Raw genomic sequence first — 25,219 nt, 5'->3', positions numbered from 1 at the left:
CACCTTCACCCAGACCCTCATTACCAACCGCCTGGACTATGACAACACACTTCACGTAGTAATCATCTGGCACCTACTAAAGGGACTACAGACAAACAGAACTCAGCCACAAGACTTTCCCCTGATCTCCCCAGACAAGTTCACATCACCACACAACTCAGGAAACTTCACTGGCTCCCCATCCACAAAAGGTGCCAGTTCAAGATGCTCATCCATGCCTACAAGTCCCTGCACATCATTCACTGCCTGAACTTCCTTCAGCCCACCAGACACCTGCTCTCGCCCTCCCTCGCCCAGGCCCCCCGCATCCGCCACAGGAAGAGTGGCTGTCACTCCTCCTCCTGCCTGGCTGCCTGGATCAGCCTTCTTCTTTACTTCAGGACATCCCCCTCCCTGCAGAAATTCAGAAAGAACCTAAAGACATGGCTTTTCAACTTATTCCAACCAGCAGCAGAAAACAAAAACAGTGCCTGGATACCCTCGAGGGTGATGAGCAGCACTCTACAAATACATTTTTATTGTTTGATTCATCCCTCTACAAGCTACTTATAGTACATGTCACATTGGGACCACAATCTAGTCTTCACATTCCTAATGTGTGCTCCTTTCGAGGCATTACACAACTGCCCTATCAGGCTCCTTACCATCAAATGGCATTCCTAGCGGCGATAACATCTACCTGGAGGGTCAGTGAGCTCCATGCTTTTTTTATCTCTGCCTCCATACCTTACATATATCCAGACAAACAGGTCCTTCATACTAGAGCATCCTTCCTACCGAAGGTGATAACTCCCTTTCATGTAGGCCAGACCATCACCCTGCTTTCCTTTTGTGCCATGCCTCACCCCTCTAAAGAAGAGGAGAGATTCCATTGGCTGTACCCACAAAGATTGTTGTCATTATACCTTGACTGCACAAGAGAGTTCCAGGTGGATGAAAAGACGGTGCAAAAACGGACCATCTCATGATGGATAGTGCTCTGCATCAAAATCTGCTTCACATTGGCCAAAAAGCAACCTCCTGAAGGTTTGCTTACTGACTCCACCAGAGCAAAGGCTGCGACCACTGTGTTAGCTTGTGGAGTAACTGTCGTTGATATCTGTTAGGCAGCAACGTGGGCTTCCCTGCACACAATAACAAAGCACTACTGCCAGGACAGTCGGGTTCGGTGGCACAGGCACTTTGACTGTTCGTTCCTACAGGATTTTCTGGTATAAATCTGTGTCACTGACCCACCTCTGGGGAAGTATTGCTTGGGTATGTATTCTAAGGTAAAGAATCTGCGACTAGAATTCTTTATCAGATGATCTGAAAGAGACACGTTAGTGATAGATCCCTACCTTAGAATATCCCCAGGCGTCAGACTGGATCCGGAAAAGTTTTGCTAGCAGTACCCCTGCGCTTCAGTAGGTGGTGTCGTGCGGCTCCACATCAGTCGCTGGCATCGTTAGCGCTGAGATGACGTCACGGAGCCTACTTAGGCACCACCCATGCGCTCTGACGTCAGTTCTTTCTTTTTTCCGCACCAGCCAGCACAGATCCGGTTAGAGCACGTACCTTACTCACTTTTTGACTAACCTTTTTGAGACTTTTTGTCTCCTTTTCTCCTTGGTGCACGTAGGGATGCCTGGATTTAAGTCTTGTGGGGCCAGCCGTCGCAATATGTCGGTGGCGGACCCCCACGATGTTTGCCTCTACTGCCCGGAGACCAACAACGACTCCCGGTCCTGCCGGGACTGTCGGGCCATGGCCCCGAAGGCCTTGAGGGAGCAGCACCGGAAGCTGCTGGAGGTCTAGCACTCGTCCCAGCGCCATTCCAGGTCCAGGGACCGTTCCTGAGAACGCTCGGTCCTCGGATGTGGACGAGGGGGACAGGGGTTCGGCCCCTGCGGCTCCTTTGGAGCCTGGGAGTCCCGCATCCTACCCGCCTTGCCCGGGTCCGTCGGCGACACCCGAACAGGTGCAAGAATTTCTTGCTACCTTGGACCGCCTTTTTAGGCCTCTGGCTCCCGCCGGCGCGCCTTCGGGCCCGCAGTCCCGTGTTCAGATCCTGTGGGGCCGCCAGCGGATCCAGCTTTGGTGCCACAGGATCCTGTGCCATTGGCTTCGGCCTCGGCGCCACAAGGTCCAGCGCTTCCGGCACCACCATCGGCTCTGCCTCCGGCACCACAGTGGGTGCCGTTTGTCCCCCCCTTTCCCCGGTTCCAGGACCATTTTGTTCCTACCAGTGATCCGCATTGGGACGCGGCGCCGGCTCGGCCCCGACCAGCGCAGTTTCCGACACCGTATGTTCCTTCTCCAGCTCCAGCTCTGCCGCCGCGGTCTGTTCCCCATGCAACTGAGGTGGAGGACAACTGGGAGGGGTCCGAGGACCCTCTTGCCTGTCAGTGTGACTCCGAGCAGGACTGGGTGGACGACTTGGAGGATGCCAGCGACCTCGACATCTCTTCTGACCCGGGATTTGCCTCCCCCCACCTACCATGGAGGAGGGCACCTCCTACACGATGGTGCTCCGTCGGGCAGCTGATGTCCTCAACCTCGATCTTCCTACGGTGGCCCTCAAAACTAATCTCCTCACTGAGGTGCTCCAGACGGCGTCATCTTCGTCGGAGCCCCTGCTCCCCTTTAACAACGCCCTCACTGACGTCTTGTTGGGCACTTGGTCACGGCCAGTCACAGGGGCCCCTGTGGATAAGAATGTCGCCAGACATCATCGCCTGGCGACCCCGCGTTTCTGACCACTCATCCTACACCTGAGAGCCTGGTCATCCAAGCTTCGACCTCACAGAGTGCTTTTCCGACGGCCCCGCCGGATAAGGACTATAAGAAGCTGGAGTAGTTCGGTAAGAGGTTGTTCTCTTCGGCCAGCTTAGGGCTGCGGTCCGTAAACATCGCCTGCTTATTAGGTCGCTATTCCGAAGCGATGTGGGATACAGTTGCGCAGGTGTTACTTAAGTGTCCTGAGGAGATCCACGCTGTGCTGTCCCAAGCTGTTGCTGAGGGTAAAGATGCGGCTAAGTTCGCCATTCGGTGTGGTTTGGACACCGCAGACTCACTGGGTAGGGCAATTTCTACGACTGTGGTGCTGCGTCGCCACGCCTTGCTGCGATCTACCAGGATCTCGCCCGATGTCCAGAGCACTCGCCTGTTTGGCGATAAGGCCGAAAGTGCACTGGAGCGTTTTAAGGACTCGAGCCACGGCGAAGTCCTTGGGTTTTTCTGTAAAGAGCCCGGCCACTCCTGGTTTTCGTTCCTTTCGTGGCCACGGCAGAGGCGCCCAGGCACGTTCCTTCAGCAAGCCTGTGCAGAACCAGCCTCAGCGCGGACACGGCTTCCCAGGGGCGGGTCTGGGAATCAGTGTGGGGGTCAGTCCACATCCGCCCCCGCTGCTTCTGCCTCCAAACCTTCCTAATCCGAGCTTTATGGTGCACCTCACGCCGGTGGGTGGCAGGATCCGCCACCACCTCCCCCACTGGCGCGATATCACATCGGACAAGTGGGTGTTGCAGATCATCCGCAGGGGTTACTCCCTTCCCTTTCAGTCCTCCCCTCCAGCCATGCCACCTCGGTGCCACCGCATGTCGGGGGATCACTTGGTACTTCTCCAGCAGGAAGTCAGGGCCCTCTTGGCCAAGGGGGCCACCGAGTGCGTTCCTGGGCCGGAAGTAGGGAGTGGTTGTTATTCCCACTACTTTCTGGTCCCCAAGAAGGACAAAGGGGGCCTGCGCCCCATATTGGACCTCCGGAACGTCAATCGCTTCCTCCGGAAGGAGGAGTTTAAAATGCTGACTCTGGCTCAGGTCCTGGCTGCCCTCGAACCTGGAGACTAGATGGTAGCGTTGGACTTGCAGGACGCTTATTTTCACATGCCTGTCCTGCCGGCGTTACCTGCGGTTCACGGTAGGCCAGGAGCATTTTCAGTTTGCCGTGCTCCCCTTCGGCCTTACCAATGCTCCTCGGGTGTTTACGAAAGTGATGGCGGTGGTCGCAGCTCATCTGCGCAGGTCAGAGGTGTCAGTCTTCCTTTATCTCGACGACTGGTTGTTGAAGGCGGGCTCGCCCCAGGCAATCGTCAACCACCTTCAGACTACGGCCGACCTCCTGCATTTGCTGGGGTTCTCCATCAACGTGCCGAAGTCGCACCTGAGTCCCCCTCAGAAGCTCCCCTTCATCGGAGCGGTTCTGGATTCAACGCTGTTTCGGGTTTATCCTCCCGAGCTGTGAGTCCAGGATATTCAGGCTATGATTCCGATCTTTCAGCCTCTGTCACGGGTTTCAGTCAGGATGACCCTCCGGCTTCTGGACCTGATGGCCTCCTGCATCCTGCTGGTGACACATACCCGATGGCATATGCGGGCTCTGCAGTGGGACGTGAAGTTCCAGTGGGCACAGCATCAGGGCAACCTGTCCGATCATGTCCAGATCTCGGAGTGCACTGCACAGCAATTGCAGTGAGGGCTCACGAATCGTAATTGGGTCAATGGCCGATCCCTCTCCCTTCCCCAACCGGAGCACACAGTGGTGACGGATGCGTCCCTCCTGGGATGGGGAGGCCACTTGGGAGAGGCGGAGATCAGAGGCTTCTGGTCTCCGGCGGAGTCCCGGCTCCATATCAATATGTTGGAGCTTCAGGCGGACCGACTTGCACTGAAGGCATTCCTTCCCTCTGTCCGGGGCAGTGTGGTGCAGGTGTCCATGGACAACACCACCGCCATGTGGTATTGCAACAAACAGGGCGGGGTGGGGTCCTGGACCCTATGTCAGGAGGCTCTGTGCCTCTGGACATGGCTGGAACATCAAGGCGTCACCTTGATGGTTCAATACCTGGCAGGTTCTCTGAACGCCAGGGCGGACGAACTCAGCCGCCAGTGCTTGATGGATCACAAATGGCGTCTTCACTCGGAAGTGGTGCAAGGTTTCTTTCAGCAGTGGGGAGAGCCTTGGTTAGATCTATTCGCCACTGAAGAGAACGCGCAATGTCTTCAGTTCTGCGCGTTGGAATTTCCAAGGCGGCACTCGCTAGGCGACGCTTTTCGTCACGAGTGGAGTTTGCGGTCTATTGTATGCCTTTCTGCCTATACTACTTCTGCCCAGAACGCTGAGGAAGATTCGGCGCGACCCGGCCTATGTCATCCTTGTGGCTCCGGATTGGGCACGAAGATACTGGTATCCCGAGCTACTCAGCATGTCGACTGATCCCCCGATCCGACTGCCTCTTCGGAAGGACCTTCTGTCACAGCAGCAGGGGACGGTCCTCCACCCGAACCTGTCCAGCCTCCACCTCCATACGTGGAGATTGAGCGGCGACAGTTGACAACTTTTGATCTTCCTCCCGAAGTCTGTGATGTCATTCTGGCTGCCAGGCGACCCTCCACTAAGCTGGTATACGCCTGCCGGTGGAACACGTTTTTGGCATGGTGCACAGCTAAGGCTGTGGATCCCCTTTCTGCCCCTCTTTCCGAAGTCCTTCTGTTCCTTCTTTCTTTGGCCCAGCAGGGCTCTGCTCTGGGCACTATCAAAGGTTATCTTTCGGCCATCTCCGCCTTTTTACGGCTTCCCGATCAGCCTTCTCTTTTTAAGTCCCTGGTTGTTAACCGTTTCCTAAAAGGCATTACGCACACGTTTCCTCCCGTGCCGTTCATAATGCCTCAGTGGGACTTAAACCTTGTCTTGACATATCTGATGTGCGCTCCCTTCGAGCCCCTTCATACCTGTCCTTTGCGTCTTCTCACTCTTAAGACGGCTTTCCTGGTAGCTATCACCTCTGCCAGATGAGTGAGTGAGCTCCTCTTTCTTCCAAACCTCCTTTCCTTTCTATTCATTCGGACAGGATGGTTTAAAGGACCTGTCCTTTTTTGCCAAAGGTTGTCACGCCCTTCCACATCGGGCAGACCATCACTTTGCCCACCTTCTTTCCGCCTCCGCATCCTTCGAAAGAGGAAGAGAGGCTCCACCGTCTGGACCCAAAACGTGCGCTCTCGTTCTATCTGAAGTGCACACGGCAGTTCCGGGTGGATGACCAGCTCTTTGTTGGCTAAGTGGGCGCCAGAAAAGGTCGAGCCGTGCACAAACGAACCATCTCTCGGTGGGTCGTTGTGTGCATCAAAGCATGTTACTCTTTGGCTAAGAAGGATCCTCCTGTGGGGCTGCGTGCCCATTCTACTAGGGCAACGGCAGCCACTACTGCCTTGGGACGCGGCGTTCCCTTGCAGGACATTTGTCAGGCAGCTACTTGGGCCTCGCTGCACACGTTTACCAAGCACTACTGCCTTGGCAGTCAAGTCCGGAGAGACGGCTTCTTTGGCCGTTCTGTTCTCTGTGACTTTCTGGTGTAATCCTGTTCGCAGACCCACCACCAGGGTTGGTATTGCTGGGGTATCTATTCTAAGGTAGGGAATCTATCACTAACGTGTCTCTTTCAGTTGCACAAGTTACTACTTGTGTAACGATATATCTGTAAGAGACATTAGTTAGTGATAGATTTCTTACCGCCCCACCCATCCTCCCCGTTCTGCGAACAGATTCTAGGGTTAAGGTTATCCTTTCAGGGCCCTAGTTTCTTGGCACCAGTGGTCAGTTTCTTGCATGGCTCTGCATTCCTGGCACGGAAAGTTGTGTACAGAACTGACGTCAGCGCGCATGGTTGGCGCCTAAGTAGTCTCCGTGACGTAATCTTGGTGCTTACGACGCCAGCGACGGACGTAGAGCCGCACGATGCCATCTACTGACGCGCAGGGGTACTGCTAGCAAAACTTTCCGGATCCAGTCTGACGCCTGGGAATATTCTAAGGTAGGGAATCTATCAAATTAACTAATATCTCTTAGAGATATATCGTTACACAAGTAGTAACTTGTGCAACAAGTTCCTTACCTTCAGTGAGCCTTTAACTGGTAGAGACTCTATCTAGCTGCAGATTAATTACTGACCCGCCCATCCTCCCCACTCTATGAACCGATTTCAGAGTAAAGGGCTGTTTCCCTTGTTTAAGGGCCCTAACTTCCCGCACAAGTGCTCAGTGTTCTTCGTGGTTCTCCGCTTTTCACGTGGAAAGTCGTGAAAAGAAACTGATGTCAGCACGCTGGTGTAGCGCTTATAGGCTCAGCGGACGACTCGGACGCCGCATCGAGCCAAACGACGCTACCTTCCAGCAAGCAGGGTTACTGGTCACAAACATTTTCCAGATCCAGTCTGACACCTGGGTATTATTCAAAGGTAGGGAATCTGAGGCTAGATAGTCTCTACCAGATAAAGTGTTACCAAAGATAAGTAACATGCTCTTTTTTTATTTTATTTTTAATTTTTTACAGTGTTGACCATGGCCCAGAGTATATTGTTGAGATCAGGCTTATCAACTGGGATGGTATGTCCATTCAACTTGATGTTGTTCAAAGAAATTACTAGTTCACCAGGTCAAAGAACTTTTCGAGAATGATAAAGTTAGTGCCCCTTTTTCGTTATCAGAAAGAAAAAGAATTGCTAGTCTAAGAAAATTAGTTTGTGCTGCTTATTTTTGTCTTGGTATAAACCCGGTCTAGTTTGGAACCACAATGCTCCTGACCATAGTTACCAAGCGAGTTGCAAATATTTGTATAAATATATTACAATCTATGCTGAGTCGCATAATTGTTGTATACAACCAGCAAGATAATATTAGTGGATATTTAGGTGGTTTTAAAAAAGCATTAATTTGTTCTTTCTGAAACTTTTCTGGAGGTTGACTGGATTCTGAAATACGAGCATATGAAGATGCACTGGCAGTTTTGGGGAAAATATTTTGTATAGCCTTATTTTTGTTTTGCTTAGACCATCTGACCCTGGTGCTTTTCCCTTAGAAAAACCTTTTATGGCTTGGTCTACTTCTAATCTCCCAGTAAGATATTCTAAAAGGTTGGCTTGTTCTGATCAAATCTATAGCGGGTTTGTGATGTGGATGAGACTGCATTAACACAAAGACTGATTTGGCTACAGTCAGTCCACCCTGTTGGAAGATAGAAGAACCCAAATGATATGGTCTTCCTAGGGATAGTAATGCCCCGTCCACTTAGTCAGAACTGTGGGCACGTATTGATTACTTTGTGACTTTTGATAGCATATTCACAAAGATTTAATCATATACATCATTGATCGGGTTACAGAGAGGGTTTAAGTCCTGATGATTTTCCCCTGACCTTCTGAGGCAATATTGTATGAGCAGAATCATGTCAATCACATAGCAGGGCTGAAGATGTTTCCTGTAACTTGCAGCCTAAATTAAGTCTATTGTAGGTTTGTTTTAATTTTATTTCTTCATTTTCCTCTCTGACATTATATTCCTGAACTTTCAGACACTTCTTTTTTAGAATACCACACTCAGGTAAGGTTCAAATAACCCCCCTTAAATATCAGGTTCTAGCCCACATTGGTATTTACATCCAACCAATGTCAGGAGGAAGACTATGATGGAGCACACAACCTAAGGGTGGGTGAGAATGTTCTCTTCCTACAAAATAATGCTCAAGAGAATATAAGGTGGTTGTCTTGCATACACTTGGAGTACTTACTGTTGCAGATTTCTTTTGCATGGTGTAGGCAGCTCATTAAGACAGAGGCATTTTAAGGCATGGCCAAAGTGGACTCCAGCTCAGGGCCTCAGCCTTCCATGGGGGGCCCTGATAGAGCCAGCTCAGCTCTGAAGTGTCACAGAGTCTACCCCTGATGACCTTGAAAAATTCTTAAACAGATAGTTTTAAATACTGTTTTCCTTGAATGTATTCTTAATGTGAGTGTTGAGTGAGAGTCTTACAGGCACTTTGCAGAGAAATTTTGTCTTTTTGTTTCATGCAACATCCATAAAAGTTTCTTTTATGGAACAATTTTTGTATTCGTTTTGAGAGACAATCCTGCGGCAATACACAGCTGTGTACCTACACCCACATTGGCCGGCAGCTTGGGATTGATGCACAAATCAAATATACACAGCTTCAATGCCTACAACCTGGGGGCAGGCAGCGTTGTCTGGATTGCATGAGTGCACTTATCTACAATGGAAACAAAACTATTAGCAACAGGGGAATATAGGAAAAGGACATAAATCCCTCACCCTCCCCCAAAAGGAAAATAAAAAAAGAAGGGATCCTGCACTGGTGTGTTCAAGTTAGTCTTGAGACCGCTCACCCTGAACTATCCGATCCCGCATAGGACCTGCCTCACTACATATGGGACGTTATCGACTCCTGTGCCCCCGGGATCAGATGCAGTATTTGAAGATATTTGAGACATGTGACTTCTCTAAACTCTTTTGATAGCAACTGTATGAAAGGGGCCCATAAGTCTGCGTAGGTCTCACCCTTGTGGTCTTGAACTAGTGAGAGGCGTTCCATGGCAAGAGTCAGCCACAGTCTGTGTAGCCAAGCCGTGTGATCCAGCACCGTCGTAGAACCCAGTGCGCCAGGATTGCTTGTCGCGCTGCCAGTAACGCCAGTGCCATTTGCCTACCCCTCAAGGAGTGCAGGGGGAATGTCAGCGCATTTGAAAGACCTAGTAGTGTGCCGGAAAGCGTGGAATCTCCGTCTCAAAGGCTACATCTATGTTTTTCAGCACCCGCTCCCAGAAGTGCTCCAGTCTTGGGCAATGCCAGAGTAAATGCACCAGAGAGCCGGCAAGCCCACAACCCCTCCAACATTTCTCGGTGTGATTTTTGTCCCAGCAATGGATGCGAGCCGGTGTGAGGTACCAACAGGATGTAACATTGAATGCGGATTCGGTTCGGGCGGTGTTATGGGCTGTATGGTGTGCTCTGTAATGGATGTTCACCCATTCTTTGTCCGAGATGGCCCACCCCAGCTCCTCCTCCCAGCGCAGTTGGCCTTTTGTGTGCCCCCCTCCCTGTCCGGCGGCAAGCATAGTTTAAAGCTCTGAGATCAAGCGTTTATCATCTTTTTAACCCACGAGCCATTTCTCGAAGGGGTTGAGTAGCCGAGAGACCTGTGGCAAGTAGGGTGGCGAGGTAAACCAGTGTCTCAGTTGCAAATAGTAGAATCCAACAGATTTGGGTAGATCATAATCCAAACTCAATTGGACAAAGGGAAGTATGCCCTCCTGGCCTAACAGCAAGCCCACTCGTTTGCAGCCAGCCTCCCTCCATCTCTGGAAGACTTTGGTGGGAAGTCCGGGTGATCTACTATCGGGGTCATCGGTGAGGAAAATGATGTCCGGTCCCTCCTGAGTGCTACAGCGTTCCAGATCTTTAGCGTCGCCGCGGTAACAGGTGAAGAGTAGAGACCCCAGGCCTTCAGCTTACGCGGAAGCCAAACCTCCCTCCATATATTTCCTCCAGCCACTGCTTGGTCCATAAAGGTCCAATGCTTTTCCGAGAGAGGGCGATTCCACTCCACAATATACCAAAGGTGGGAGGCCTGGAGATATCTGGGCACGAACAGTAGGCCCCCCCTCAGTCCTGCTTGGGCTGTGCCATTTGGGACATGGGTAATCTCCCCTTCCTTCTCCCCCAAACAAATGTATTAATGGCCAGCTGTAAGGCACGCATAGCTTTCGGAGGGGGGACCAAGGGTAGAGTCTGGAAAAGGTATAGAATCCGTGGTAGCACTGTCATCTTCACTGCTGCTTTGCACCCGATCCAGGCCAGCTTTAGCCTCGACCAGTTTTGCATCTAGGTTAAGCAGTGAGATGGGATGGTAGGAAGCGCACAATCTAGGGTCCTTGTGTGGTTTGAGAATCACCGAAATCGCCGCTTCTGCCATGGAGTCTGTGACAGCTCCGCTTTCCAGAAAGGAGTTAAAGAGCCGCGTCAGCACGGGCGCTAGCTCCACACAGAAGGTTTTATAGACTAGAGCGGGATATCCGTCCGGGGCCTTGTTCAATTTCAGCCTAGCTATGGCCGAAATAACTTCCTCCGGACGTATGGGCTCGTCGAGCTGAGTCGCCAAGGCCTCAGGGAAATGAGTAAACTTGCTTGCCTCCAAGTAGGCACAAGCATCCTGTTGTCCTGCGGCATCCTCCGTATATAAAGACTGGTAGAATTGCCTAAATGTGGCAACTATCTGAGAGTCTGAGTGCACCTCTACCCTCGAGGCCTGCCTAATTGATGGTATAAATCTAGTATAATGGGGTTACCTAGTGCCCCTCAGAACCTGGGTGTACAAGAATGTGGTTCTGTCGGGTACAGAGTTGATTCCTGGGATACTGAATAATAACCTATAAAACTACAATACAATAAGGGCTGCCTAACTGATGGTATAGTCGCCGCCATGGTTTTAGCTCGGAGCCTCTGCGCACGTAGCTTCCCGCATTTGTCGCTGCTCAGATAGAACTTGTGGCATAGGCGAAGTAGTGCGTATTCCAGCCTATCTAGGTGCTTTAGGAGGAGCCGTTTCTTCTCTAAGTCTCTCCATTCCCGCAGCGCACCTGTACGCTTATGTATAGCTTCTAGCTCACTCACCTCCTGTTCAGTGCTCTGCCGTGCTTCCCATCGCTTTCTATTATCGGCAGAGGAAACAGCCAGAAGTTCCCCCCCTCATTACAAGTTTAAGTGCCTCCCATATTGCTGCTAGCGGGGTGTCGTTGTGTTGTAAGTATTCTGCTAACTTTGTGCGTATCTCCCTTATCGTGCTAGGCAATTGCTGCAGGCCATCCCGCAGGCGCCACCTCGCGTAATTGTGGGTGTTCTCATCTGGTTGAATGGTGATTGTGATCGGTGCTTGATCCGACAGGGATCGTGGCTCTATAGTGGCCTCCCGCACCCTAGGCAGCAGTGCAGTGGAATCTAAAAAGTGGTCAAGGCGCGCGTAAGATTTGTGAGCAGCAGAGTAGTGGGTGTAATCCCCTGACTTTGCCACCAGACATTGTGCAGCCCACTATCTTCGAGCCATTGTTTACCCTCAGGGGAGAGTGCCCCTACCTGCGTATACCTCTGGCCAGAGTGATCCTTAACGTTATCAATGACTACGTTGAGGTCGCCTCCCACTAATATCACAGCATCAGGCGATACTAAACCCTCTGAAAGGTTCCTAATAATAAAAGGTTCCTGGTGTATGTTTGGCTTGTAGATGTTGATCAGTGTGGAAAGAGTGGAACGCCATTGGAGCCTGAGTGCCAGAACCATTCCCTTCACCTCATAGAGAGTAGAGAGGACCTTCCCTTCGAATTTCGCCCCCAGCAGAATGGCCACCCCGTTTTTTTTTTGCAGTGCCTGAGGACCAATATTGGTGGGGAAATCGTCATGAGCGTATGCAGGCTGTGTCTCTGGACAACAGGTGGCTCTCCTGCAGCATGCAAATATCACCTTCAGCGTGCTCTAGCAAGGAGAGGATGGCAGAGCGCTTTACAGGGTGGTTGAGGCCCCGGACATTGAGGCATACAATCTTGAGTTCCTTACCCATGGGATGAAATCAATGTTGTATAAAGCTGGGAGGTGGCCCCAGCGCAGAGTGTTCGAGAGGGGGTGTGGCTGAGAATAAAGCAGGTTTCCCTATGACCGGTGCAGGGTACCCAAAAAAGATAAACCCCAAACAAATGAACGATAGAAGCTCTCCTATCTAACAGGATAGGACAAAAGCAAAAGTCTCTGAAGACAACAGTTTGTCTAGGAAACACTGGTTAGGGGGGCAAGAGCCCAAGACAGTCCTTCAAAGGCGAGCAAGTGTGGTCCCCGATTCTGCCTCAAGATCGTGCTAAGCGTGCATTTACTATGTGTTCAGATGGGAGACGATTGGGCAGGGGAAGTGACCAACGAAGAAATTACTGCTTCTCTTTCTTTTACGATAGTTGTTGTGTCCGGTTTGTGGGCAGAGGAGGACTTTCCCACTTTCTGCCAGCAAGGTAGATTGTGTCTTGTCCCCTCTAGGGGCTTGCGCTGCATCTCCGGGGACATGGGCCTCACTACTCCCAGGACTTCCGTGGCCTCTTGAAGTGAGCAAATCTGCCTCAACTTGCCTTCAAAAAATGATTCGAAAAGGATGTCCCCACGAATAAGCAATTCCTTTCTCCTTCAGATGCGACATAATCGGACGGAATTCCGGCCGTTTGAACAGGGTGGTGGCTGACAAATCTTGGAAAAGCGTTGGAGAGTGACCACGGAATTGCAAGGGTTGTGCGTCCCTTGCCTTCCTGATAATGAGTTCCTTGAGCTGAAAGTCATGCACACACACCAAGATGTCCGGTGGCGGAGCCTTACCACTCCTTGGCAACCCTACTCGGTGGGCCCTGACGATCTTTATTTTGGCCGTGTGGTCTGTGCCCAGCACCTTACGGAAGAGGGCCGTAACAGACTCTCTAATGTCCTCTCTCTCAGCGCCAGATTTAATTCCCTGAATACGCACATTGTTGCGGTGGGTGCTGTTTTCCAGGCCCTCGTGTGGGCCCGTAGCTCAATGCGCTGCTCCTTGAGCCCAAGGATTTCCTGCTGCATCATTTCTATCTCCTCATCTCGTCTGTTTTCGTGTTCATATAGTGTCGCCACACTTTAAACCACAACTCTGACAGAGGAACCCTCAGACACTACAGCACCTTAACTGCTATCCCTCTGTTATTCTCACCCCTCTATTTCAATTGGGGTTTGTGTGCACACTGGAAACGCACCCTCTGTCACAATGCAAGTCCTATAAGAACCATAATTGTGTAAAACAAAAGCACAGGTGCACCACACGTTAATTATAAGTCACAAATGTACACAGATATGATTTGTATACAATTTAGTTCTTGTACAAAATTTCTTTTTATTCCAAATTTATTTTCTTAAAACGTGGTCCTATACATGAAAATTTCCACAGTGATACAGCCGACACGTTTCGTCCTACTGGAGGACTTCTTCAGGGCATGAAGTAGCATTAAATGGAATGGTCACCATTGGTTCAAAGGATCAACGGAAAATCCAAAAAGAGGCTGCAAGGGGAACTACCTATCTTATGTTCCCCCTGTAAGTCACAGTTATGCCGATAACTAAATAAACTTCAATCTATGACGTCAGGTGAGATATCTTTAGTAAGAGTAGAATCTCAATAGAAAAGCGTACATATCATTTGGGGACTTGCAAAACTGCTGACGGATGCCCGATCCATTTACATCAGTATCATATCACCAGTCCCCATCGGAACCATAAACTGTAAGTTCGTAATTTGTCAGTTCTACTGCAGTATATATATGCACGGACAATTACCGATAATCAATATCCGAAAATCGGCAAAGCTCCGGTGCGCCCAACGTCACGGCAGGAAAGATGTCAATCTCCTAGACATCACGCTTGAATTCTCTGAGGTCGGCCGTGAGTTGCCCCTTGAGTTACTGCATGTCTTCACGCAAGGATGTGAAGAGCGCGGTCATAAAGGCCTTCGTCGCCGGGGCATCAGCACCCTCTTGTCCTCCCGGGATCCCCTCCTTGTCTTGGCCTATAGTTGCGGCGGCCCCCTGTGTGGACTGCTTCAGGAGCATCTCCTTGACCAAGCGCTCCCTTTTCAACCTGGCACTCGTCTTTATGTTTGGTCGAGCTCCGCCGGTATGTCGCAGGTCCCTAGTCCCTATGCCTCCGGTGCTGCTGTCCCTCCAGCTCTCGCCCATGCTGGAAGGGTCTGAGGCGGGGGTCACCTCTTTATACGTGGCCAGTGACACGCCCCACAGAATCCACTCTTCATAAGATGCCGGCTCCACTCAGCTGCGCCGCACTGGGGAGATGAACTCGGTCCTTAGCGCTTGCTCCACACACTGACCTAGGATGGGCCCGCTGCTGGGGAGAGGGCCTGTCCGCTAGGGAGGGGGCCAAGGCCGCGCAGTCAGGCGTGCTATGCACAGCAAGTGGACCCCGCTCTTCCAAGTACTCCTGCACCAAGGGGTGCCTCAACAGGAGACCGCAAACAGCATTGGGGGGTGTCTCCCCCAAGGCAATGCGCTTAGGCCTTTGCAGATTAAGGCACTACAGGCCACAGCTGCGTCCGTGCGCCAGCGAGCGAATCCGGGGACCCAGACTCCTCTCCTGCCTCCCGGAGTGCCGCCAGCTAGCCAGCTGTACTACGCGCAGTGGGGGGCCCAGGACCGCCCCGTGAAATCCCCCCGAGCCACGCACTCACCAGGAGGTCACTGCAGGCATCAGGCCATTGGCACTGGAGGGAGCTGGTGGCGAGGCACTACACTCACCCAGCCTCTTTGCTTGCGGCCTCTGTCTCATGTCGAGCCAGAACTCCGGCACCACAGTGCAAGCCCCGTCGTCTGCGTCTCGTCGTGAGCAAAGCCGCTCCAGGCGCTGGCGGGGAGTACCATATTCCACTCCCGGGGCCACCGCTCTCCTGGTGCCAGGTGGACCCCTCCTGCAACCGCACTCCCTGCAGGGCTCCGCGCCACACTGTTCCGGCACTCCTAGGCCTCAGGGCCGCAACATCTCTCCCTCCACAATGCCGGCCATTGTCGCCAGGCACCCGAGCCTCTCCTCACCAGTCCACCTCCTCGCTCACCCCGGGCCACACTCGGACCCGGTCTTCTTTGCTCTGCAGTGGTGACCCCAACACACAGGGGGGGGTCGAGAGATGTCTCCTGCTGCCGTAACTGCCTTGACAGTTGCACCGTCGCCGGCCCTCCTCGCCTGATAGGCCGCGATTCTCTCGTCTCCTCTGGGGTGCCTTACTCGGGATCTCGTAGTTCTCCGCACCTCCAGGGGTCCGGGCATGTTCTAGAGCCCAGCCCCCGTCCCTCCTGCCAGTGATGAAGATGTAGAGCAGGCGATACAATGCAATGGATGTGGCGGAGCCAGAGAGACCACCAAACACGTCTAATCCGGCCGCCATCTTGGCCATGCCCCTCCTAAAAGTTTCTTTTAGATCAAAACAGGACCTCACATATGCGAAATGGGTGTTACAGAGATTATTTGCAGGAATATTAGTTAGCTGCTGCTTTGGTACAATAGTGAAAACAGAGGTCACCATCACTGAATGTTAGATGTAACCACATTTAGAATTTGGACAATGTACCTGTGCACTGTCTGTGAGCTGTCCAGAAAGGGCATGAAATAGCTGAAATTGGATCATAAATTTAAATCTGTTCCAAACAGGAGACCCCAAAATACGTTTGACTCAGGGCCTCCAAAATCCTTAAGATGTCCCTGCATTAAGAAAAGGTGTAATCTTATCTACTGTTGAATTAAGGTTTTTCTGATATTGTTACGAGTAGAGCTGATGTAACACAGATGCTTCCTTTTCTTGGCCTTGCACTATAAATTTACTCCTGGGGTCTTTTACGTTATTAATCTATGACAGTGCTGTCTGTTTTCTCTGCCAAGCTAGAATTCTGCCCAACCTACTCACTTCTTGATATGTGTACTGCTGATACCTGGATGCCTGGATTGGTTGTTCAAATACTTGTATCTTGCGCTTCTGAAGTAAGATTACAATTGATTAAATTAGCATTATCGGTTCCACGCTTCATGTGCCTCCAGTGATATACAAATTTCCTGTACTACAGCCTTAAACAATCCCAAAAGATCGGTGTATTTGTACTTTCATGATTGACGTTGAAATAGGTTTCCTTTTCTAAAAGCGTTCCCGTCCCTTTAAATCTCCGTTGTGGCCTGCTTCTCCCCACCACCACATCCTTCACTTCCACTTTCATTTCTGCAGGTTAGTGAGTAAAACATTGCTGCATTTTTCTCTGTTGAGTGGATCCTAAAATAATTTGCAACTAAAATAATTAAGCAGAGCTTCAGTTGCATATCTGCCACTGATATATTCCTGCAGCGTTGTAGGTCTTTCTATCCAGATGTCTACAAGTTTTTACCCCTTAATCAACTCCTGTAAGTGAATGTTAACTTAACTTCTAGAAGACTTTGCCTACTTTCTCTGACCAGAGAAGTGCGCCAATTGTTCTATGAAATTCACCCCCCACAATATGCCAGGAGAATAAGTGACTAGTGCAGTTAAGTTGTATCAGGGCTTCTTGGACCTCTAGCACAGGTCCATAATATGATACAAGTGTGACATTTTATTAAATGTTAACCTGTACACCTATCCACTTTCTCTTAAGATGTATCTCAAATATCACAATCTAGAGGCTATGGTTTCTCTGAAAAATAATTGTTCCTTTATGTACTGCAGAGGTACGTGAGTAAATAATGTGTTACATCCAGTTCTATTTCTGCTTCCAGTAAAACCCCTTTTCTCATCTCTATAAATGGGCAGGTCTCGAAACGTAATTATCGGAGTCATGTATTTTTCAAATTGTCTTTTTCCCCAATTAATGTTCCTCCCATCTACCCGCCCTTCACCCCAATGCAAGTCCCCCACTTCTCCCATACTGCCTCCCTACTCCCACTATTGCGGGCTGGAGCTGCAACCATACGCGCTTTCTGCTTTCCCTAAAATTCATAAAAAGGCATTCAAAAGAATCTTTAAATTGATCCATCTTTTATTTCACTTTTTACAAGTAGCTTCTTTACTAATCATTCAATACTCTAGTTTCTATGTTCGATTACATCTTTCTTCTATTCACCACTTATTTTCCTATGTTTTAAATCACTCCGTGTGCTTTACAATGAATTTTTTTTTTTTTTTAAACAGACGTCCCGCCCATAACTACCAGATAAATCCTGCAGATCTGATCTTCAAATGTGAAAGCTTCTTAAGCTTTGTGAAATGCTTGAGGCTGAACTTTAAATCTAAGATTATTTCTATGACTGAATTCTCCCTAGGTTTCTTTTATTCTGCCATTCTTCCATTGTCCCCTGAATCTTTCAGGTATCAAACCCTGTCTTAATAGTCACGAATAGTAACTGTCAGATGTCTGTGATTGATCAGTTGTGCATTTGCAGCGATGGTAGTGCCACAATTATGAAATTGAAGAAGCAAACCCCACAAGAAAAGGCCCAATGGGGATTCATCATTTTAGAACTTCACCCGTTTTTTCAGACACTACAACAGTCAACTAAATCCCAAGGGCTTCGTTATAATGGTCTTTTAAGGAAGCCAGTCTTCAGACAAGTATACAATCAAGGACAATGAAGAGGAACCACATCTTGTGTGCCACTGCTGTGAAGTTTTCATAAAAGATATTAGTACACTGATTTCCTGCCTTTATCACCTAACTTGGCTTTTTAGTTTCTAATATGAACTATTAGTTTTAGACTTATATTCTCTGCGGATCATTTATTATGAGATTTGTCAAGATATTTGCTTCAATGTTCCTGGTGATGTTTCCCTAGATCACAGATTATCACAAGAGAGCCTCATATATACAATAACTCTGACTACATAAACATTTGGTTTATGCTACTTTGTAAATATAAACTGTTCCATTTTTGCACACAGTATGGTCGCCTATTTGTAGAAGCATTCTTGAAGTTGGGGATGCCACTTTTGGATCGCAGCTTTAAAAAACACAGAGTAAGTATTTACAAATACATTCACTGTTGCAATTTTAACATCTTGCTACACTCCAAAACATTGCATTGTCATTTTGCCAGTTGTTTTATTGTTTTGTATTTCGCCAGCTCATATGTCTAGAGATCCAATGGGATTATTTCTGAAATTCTGGTTGGTTACGTGGGCATAACCTAGCCTGTCAAATCTATTACCATCTTGTTTGTTTGTCTTACTGCTGCTCTCTTAATGTTCTGTGCCAACAGCTTTTTCACTCCTGGCTTTGAGAAAACAGCTTGTTTAAGTTAGTGAGCCACTAAATGTTTAAGTGCATGATCATTTTGGATATTGCAAGTAGCTCAAGCCTTTCCCATCGACAGAAATTGTTAAGCACCCTTGTCTGCACCTTTGTTACTGGCAAAGGTGTTTATACAATGTGTACGTGTCTGCTAAACAAATTGAAATAGCAACAGTGGATCAAAAACCTCGTAAATACAGTGATGCATGGAACCTTTAAAGTCTTTGGAATTGGTATGTCATATAAAAATATAACAAACCTCAATTTAGGACTTGCAGCAGCATTGGCCCAGGCTTGGCCAAGAATGAACATGGTTATCCTTTGGAGGTTGGATCCAGTTAGAACTGTTGCCTTTAGTTTTATTCTTGGAAAATTTGTCCAAGGACAGTAATCCCTGGCGTAGCAAACATCAGAAAAATGAAAACCTTCAGGTAACGGAATGTAACTTTGCGCAGGATTTGACCAATTGATGGTCTTCGTGTCAATGCAGTGATGTTTTCGTAGCCTTCTTCTAGTTCTGCAATTATCAAGCTCAAGCAGGTCCAGTGGGAGTTGTCTCAAAGATGAAGCCAAGCATTACTCCATGGAGCAGGATCAGATGAGCAGGATCATTCTGTAGAGAGTTTCAGTAGAACCTAGATAGTTGCCAAATTGTTAGGTAGGGTGGGTAGGTCTCATATTTCCAGGCCTTATCATCTAGCTTATATGAGGCTCTCAATGTTGAACTAAAAAAATGTAGGTATTCTTCACTGATTGTTTTGTCCTGCAAACCGATTCTGTAAGAAAAACTATATTTTTGCCATGTCTTCAACCGTTACTTTGCTCTTGATAGGGCCAGATTTAGAGTTTGGTGGGCAGGGTACTCCATCACAAATGTGGCACCAGCCCTATTTAGAGTTGTGCGAACTGTCTGTCCTATTTAAAGTCGGGCAGACCGCTATCCTTCAAACAGCAGTGCCCTGGCAGGCTCGGCTGTTGACTAGCTTACTCCACTGGCCTGTTGGAGTAGGGGCCTTCGTAGTGAGTGCATCAGACCGCCCTCCCTATGCAGAGCATGGGATGTTGGGGGTCACTTAATTTTTGTTTTTCAATGGTAAACTCCTGATTTGGGAGTTTATTTTGGAAAAACAAAAAGTTTGAAGGTCCCGGGTGCAGCTACACATAATACAGATAAGGCAGGCAAGAAAGAAGGATATGTCTGTCCATGCTGCTCCTAAAGGAGTACATGTTTCTCTGTCAGGCTCTACTGGACACTTCTCCTGCTATTTAAAATGTATTGTAGTATTTCTTTTGTAAATTTTGATCGGATGGATATTTTTAATCACAGATTCCTAACCTTTAGAATATTCTCCAGACTGGATCTGGAACTTTTCACAGCAATGCTCCCACGCATCCCTATGTACTACCGTGCAGCTCAGTGTTGGCCTCATACCGCTACAAAAGTAATGAAGCAGAGCCACATAGAAATGCCACCCCTGTGTATCTACATCAGTTCCTTACTTTCCATGCCTTTACATGCAGATCCGGAGCACTGTTTTCCAAATTGAATTCTAGTGTGCAAGGGATCTATGTCCCCACCTAAAACGGCAATGTTCAAACCATGCTGTGACTTCTGTAAACAGATGTTTGTAACTGAACTGCATGAGGTGTGACCCTGGTGTTTAGACTCATGGCACAATCAAAGTTGTGTCAGGAAAGTGCCTTGCCCTCTTGCACTCAAAGGCAATCTGGGACCATAAAACAAAGCTGTATGTCACCGAACATTGAAAGAAACCACACAATGCCCCTTCCCATTCTTGAGACCACTCCCCCCAACAGCTCCTTTTGTGGGTCGAGGTCATCTGGTAAGTGGAACTCCATATCGAAGCCGAAGCACAAGGCAGCGATGCAGGACTCAACCCAATCCCACCAGTCTCTAGCTAAGGAGAAGTTACACCGGCATCAAGGTACCACTCAATCTTGATCCAATCTTCATTTAAGAAGCCCTTCCCACAGCTGATCCTGATGCACCTAGAGTTCCTCACGCCATCAGTGATGCCGCAGCTTGTCAGGGTCTTTAGGACACCTTGTTGCATATTTTTGGCACTCTTCTGGCACCCTCTGTTGACCCATGGATCCGAAGGGGCTTTTAGTTGGGTACAGCTGGTCGATCTTTCCTGGGTACCGTTTGAGCCCCCTGGCAACCGCCTGGGGTTCTGCACCGACTCCAATGCCATCTTCATTGAGGCACTCAAACTTGGCGCCAGTCCCTCTTTTGTCGACGCCGGGACTGAAGTCGGCAGCACTGGAGATCTATCCTCTACCAACTTGTGACCAACCCTGAGCCAAAGGGTCTTTACTGAAGTGCTGCACCCTGGTCCAGCTTCTTCTGTGCCCTTGTTGCCTTTCAGTGACCCCTGACTGGTACCCTTATGGGGACTTTCGCTAAGGATTTCCTTATGCAGTTTGGAGGAACAGGATTCCAGCAACAAAGTGAATCCTAATGCATTCCTCATTTCTCTTTCAGACAGGAATTTGAAAAGGATTGAGGCACTCAATATGCAAATGTTCTCTTCTTCCAGTTTGGCATTGAGGTTGTAGGAGAGTAGGGTCTGCTTTCTATGTTCACCCCCACTTTTTGCTTCACTGGTTTTCGACTTAGATGTGGCTGTGTGCCTGCTAATCAGACCCACAGCCCAGCTGTTCTCTCTCTAAATTCACACTATGTACTTTAGGTACATAACCCAATTGGTAAGGATCACCTTCTAGGACCCTGTACAGTGTACCTTAGGTACCCAGGGCATAGGTGTACCCTAGGCCTACCAGGGGCTGCAGCATGTATTATGCCACCCCTGGCTGGCCTTCCATTATGACACAACTGGCTGATCAATCAGCTGGGGCAAGGTCGTGTAATCACCCCTTGCTTAGGTGTAGTATTCCTATACCTACCTTATATATAGACACATGGGTAACCTATCAGTCACTCCTATGGCAGGCCTTAACAATCCTGAAGGCAGAGTGCTTGGTAACATGTGAGATGGTGCTCTAGCATGAGATGAGCCTGTCTGCAGCTTTCGGAACCATGTCCTTATAGCTGTTCTATGATATCGCCTACCATATACTCTTAAAGTGCCTTATAATCCTCGCGGTTATGGTAACTATGGTTTGGCTTTATCAAAACATGTCGTGTAAGGTGTCTAACACTTTGGAATACTACCCCCACACCATTTCTGGTGGTGAGGATAGTATTCCTCCCTTCTAGAGGGAGAAGACATGTTGAAGACCTACTACCCGGTTAAAGCTAACCAGAGCCCCAGCATCACAAAATGGATGCTGCTGCCACAGACACAAGTCTGACCTCCTGCTGCTGGGAGTCCTTCCAGTGAGGGAGGCTTGGACAATAGGTTTCCTGCCTTGGGAGGTGCTAGCACCACCCTAGACAGGCCTTAGTGTATTGGGGCAGGGAGGGATGAATGAAACTAGACACTGCCTGGGGCACACTAGGTGTCCCATGCATAGTCCAGTTCAAACCGGTGCTGGGGCACTCCAGCCCCAGTCCTGGCGCGAAACTGGACAAAGGGAAGGGGGTGTAACCACCCCCCTCCCTGGTCCCACCCATAGTAGGGACCTAGCAGGTAACCCAGCCCCCCAGATTAGTATAAGAGTGGGAGCGGAGTCCCTAGGACTTTGGATTATCCTGATAACTGAAACTTGAACAGAAACTCTGGACCTTTGACATTCGACTACGGAAGAAGACTGAAGAATCTCCCTTGTGGCCAAGGAGTGGCCACCCTGTGCAAACAGGCACCATCAAGCGACCTGCCGTTTGCTTTGCCCGAAGTTCTACGAGGAACCGACTGCAGAGCCCGACCAGCGCCTTGACTTCCAGACTTCTCCGACCCTGATCCACATCCATAGCAAAGCTGAGATCCGTGGAGGCGACGAGAGACGTGGGACCGGCTACCTGGGAAAATTGGCTACTTGCTTCCAGCACAGCTTCTGAGGCACCCTCGAAGTTGTGCTCTGGGGATTGAGAAGCCCCAACCCCGAGCACCATCTGCACCGAAGATCAGCCCTCCACACTCCACGAGTTCTGCGTGGGGCCCTTCTGCATTTCCTGCTCGACGCGTCTGTCTGTTTGCTTGCCCGTTGGCTAGTGACCTCTGCGACGACAAACTTTTGACTTTCCACCGCTGGTTTGGCTCCTCCAGACTGGCCCTCGCTTCCCTGTGCAAGAGAAGCACCTCAGGCCTTCCTGGTCTGCAACAGAAGCGAATCCTTCATTCTGCGTGGGTTGCGCTTGCCAAGGCTTGTTGTGTCCCAACTCGACATCGACGCCGCTGACAGCAAGAGCCCTCGTGGGACAGCTCGTCTCCTGGTTCTGGTCGTTCTCGACGCCTCCTGGTACCCGTGGCTGCTGCGACAAGCTTCACCTCTTCACCTGCATCTTCACAACATCGCCTGGTTCATTCCCGGCTCCTGGCTGGTGACCTAGACTCTGTCCCCTCTGCTTGCAGGTATCCTCCTTCTTGATTCCATCCTTGAAATCCACCGGACACTCTTCACTGACTGCCTGTCAGCATCTTTTCTTCAGGCATCCATAGGAGTCAACGACCAAACCCGACGCAAGTTCACACCTATGCACCCGCAGCCCGTGGGCTAGGTAACTTGAGTACTCCGGTGCTCACAAGGATATTGACTTTCCTAGTGTCTAGTTTCCAAGTCTCTAACTCCTAGTTCCTTCTGAAGTGTCCTAAAACTCTTAATTTCTAAATACTACTATTTCTATCGACTTTAACGCATTACCCGTGAGTGTTTCCACTCTGCACCTGAATCCCGTGGGCCTCCCACTGCCTAGCAACTGATAGGATAGTGTAGCCCCAGCGATTCCCTAGGCCTAACCTGTGTTTGTGACAATGGTTCTTATACCACTTACTTAGTATATGGTTTGCGTGGCCCCTAGGGCCTAACTGTATTACTTACCTGTGTGACTTATGTATACTTAAATAAGACTGTGTTGTACTTACCTCGAATCTCATAAAGAGTGCTGAGGGTATTTTGACTAGAATAAATACATTCTATTTTTTATAATATATCTGTTGTGGTGTCCTTTCATTTGGTATTCAAGGGATTGCAAATGGTATATCAGCTGGCTTCACATGCCATACAGAGTTTAGCCTAAGACTGCTCTTGTCCGTGCTACCACTAGGATAGCTGGTCTATAAGGTTGACTTTACAACCAATCACCATAAGGGTTGTTTGGACTGATACAAGGTGTACACCAGAACTAGTGACATCATACATCAGACCAACTTCTCACATTGGTGAGCAGCGGTTGGGATCTGAGCTTGCTGTTGTGATACCATTGCAATCTTGAGATATCAAATTGAAAGATCACAAGGATATTTGTAAGGTACATATAACATAGCTTATAAATACTTAAGTTCTACTGAACTTAGTTGTTGTGGGTTGAAGGGCCTAGCACACCCTGACTACAGCTACTAGAGAGGTTTTAGTAGATACAACTAGTGTAGATAGGTGCACACACCACACCCTCACTAGATCATGTCTCTGAGAGGAGGTCAAGTTGATTCTCTCTCAGGAGGGGGATATCCTAGAAAGATACCCTCTAGATATGATACCCTAACTTTTCAGGAGATGAGACAATTGTGTACCTCCAGAAAGTTAAAACAGGGTTCAAACCCTACCCTCATTTATCTAGTGGAGATCTTAGAAGAGTATGATGCTCAGAGAGCCTCCCAGGATGGTGCCTTAGGTACCAATGAGGGTCTACCCTCCACAGAAGATTCCCCTCACAATACTGATCAAGAAGAGTCAGCAGGGACTTCAGAAGATGAGGTAGACAGCCAGGTCCAAGTTAGGAGACTTAGCCAGGCTAACTTAAGCCTACATGGGAGTCTGACTGGGGTCCCCCCCATTCAGACCCTCAAGTGGACTTAACCAGAGAAGCAGGAGAGGAAGATCCCCTTCAAGGGAATCTATCCACTCCCATGTCCCTAATAGCTCCAATGCCTCTTCTCACAGGGGAATGCCTTCTCCACAGAGAAAAGAGCATCAGGCCAGAATGAGGGAAGTCAATCTGAGGATTGAAAAGGAAGAACTTGCCCTTGCCAAAGAGAGACTTGCTCTGGCCAGAGAGCAAAAGTTAAGTGGGCTAGGACCCACTGGTGGCAGCAATATCCCTAAGGATAGAGACAGGGCCTATGATAATAGAAACCTGAGCAAGATTGTCCCTCCCTGCAAGTGTGGGGATGACATCCACAAATGGATAACTGCTTTGGAGAGGGCTTGCAAAGTACAGCAGGTACCCCAAAGTCAGTGGGCAGCTATCTTGTGGCTCTCCTTATCCGAGAAAGGTAGAGACAAGCTCCTCACAGTTAGTGATGAGGATGCTGACAATTACACTGTCCTGAAGAGTGCTCTGATTGATGGGTTTGGCCTAACCACTGAACAATACAGGTTGTTGTTCAGGGATACCCAGAAGACACATACTCAGGACTGAACTGACTTTGTAGATTGTGCCACTAAGGCTTTGGAAGGCTGGTTATTGGGTAGTAAGGTTAAGGACTATACAGGATTGTATAATTTGAT

The 25,219-nt window shown here is 49.2% G+C and overlaps 1 protein-coding gene across 2 annotated transcripts in view; it reads left to right on the top strand.

Annotated features, from left to right (window-relative positions):
• Positions 1-25,219, top strand: part of FANCD2 (FA complementation group D2) — a 1,050,809-nt gene that overhangs the window by 881,251 nt on the left and 144,339 nt on the right. For both annotated transcript variants that reach the window (XM_085625116.1, XM_085625117.1), the window contains exon 40: positions 18,280-18,354. In XM_085625116.1, coding sequence (XP_085481242.1) covers positions 18,280-18,354 — 75 coding nt within the window. The remainder of the gene's footprint in view (positions 1-18,279; positions 18,355-25,219) is intronic.

Source organism: Triturus cristatus, chromosome 9, assembly GCF_964204655.1.
Source record: "Triturus cristatus chromosome 9, aTriCri1.1, whole genome shotgun sequence".
NCBI classification, from domain to species: domain Eukaryota; kingdom Metazoa; phylum Chordata; class Amphibia; order Caudata; family Salamandridae; genus Triturus; species Triturus cristatus.
Note: the sequence above shows the minus strand (reverse complement) of the source record. Positions and strands in the feature narration are given on the sequence as shown.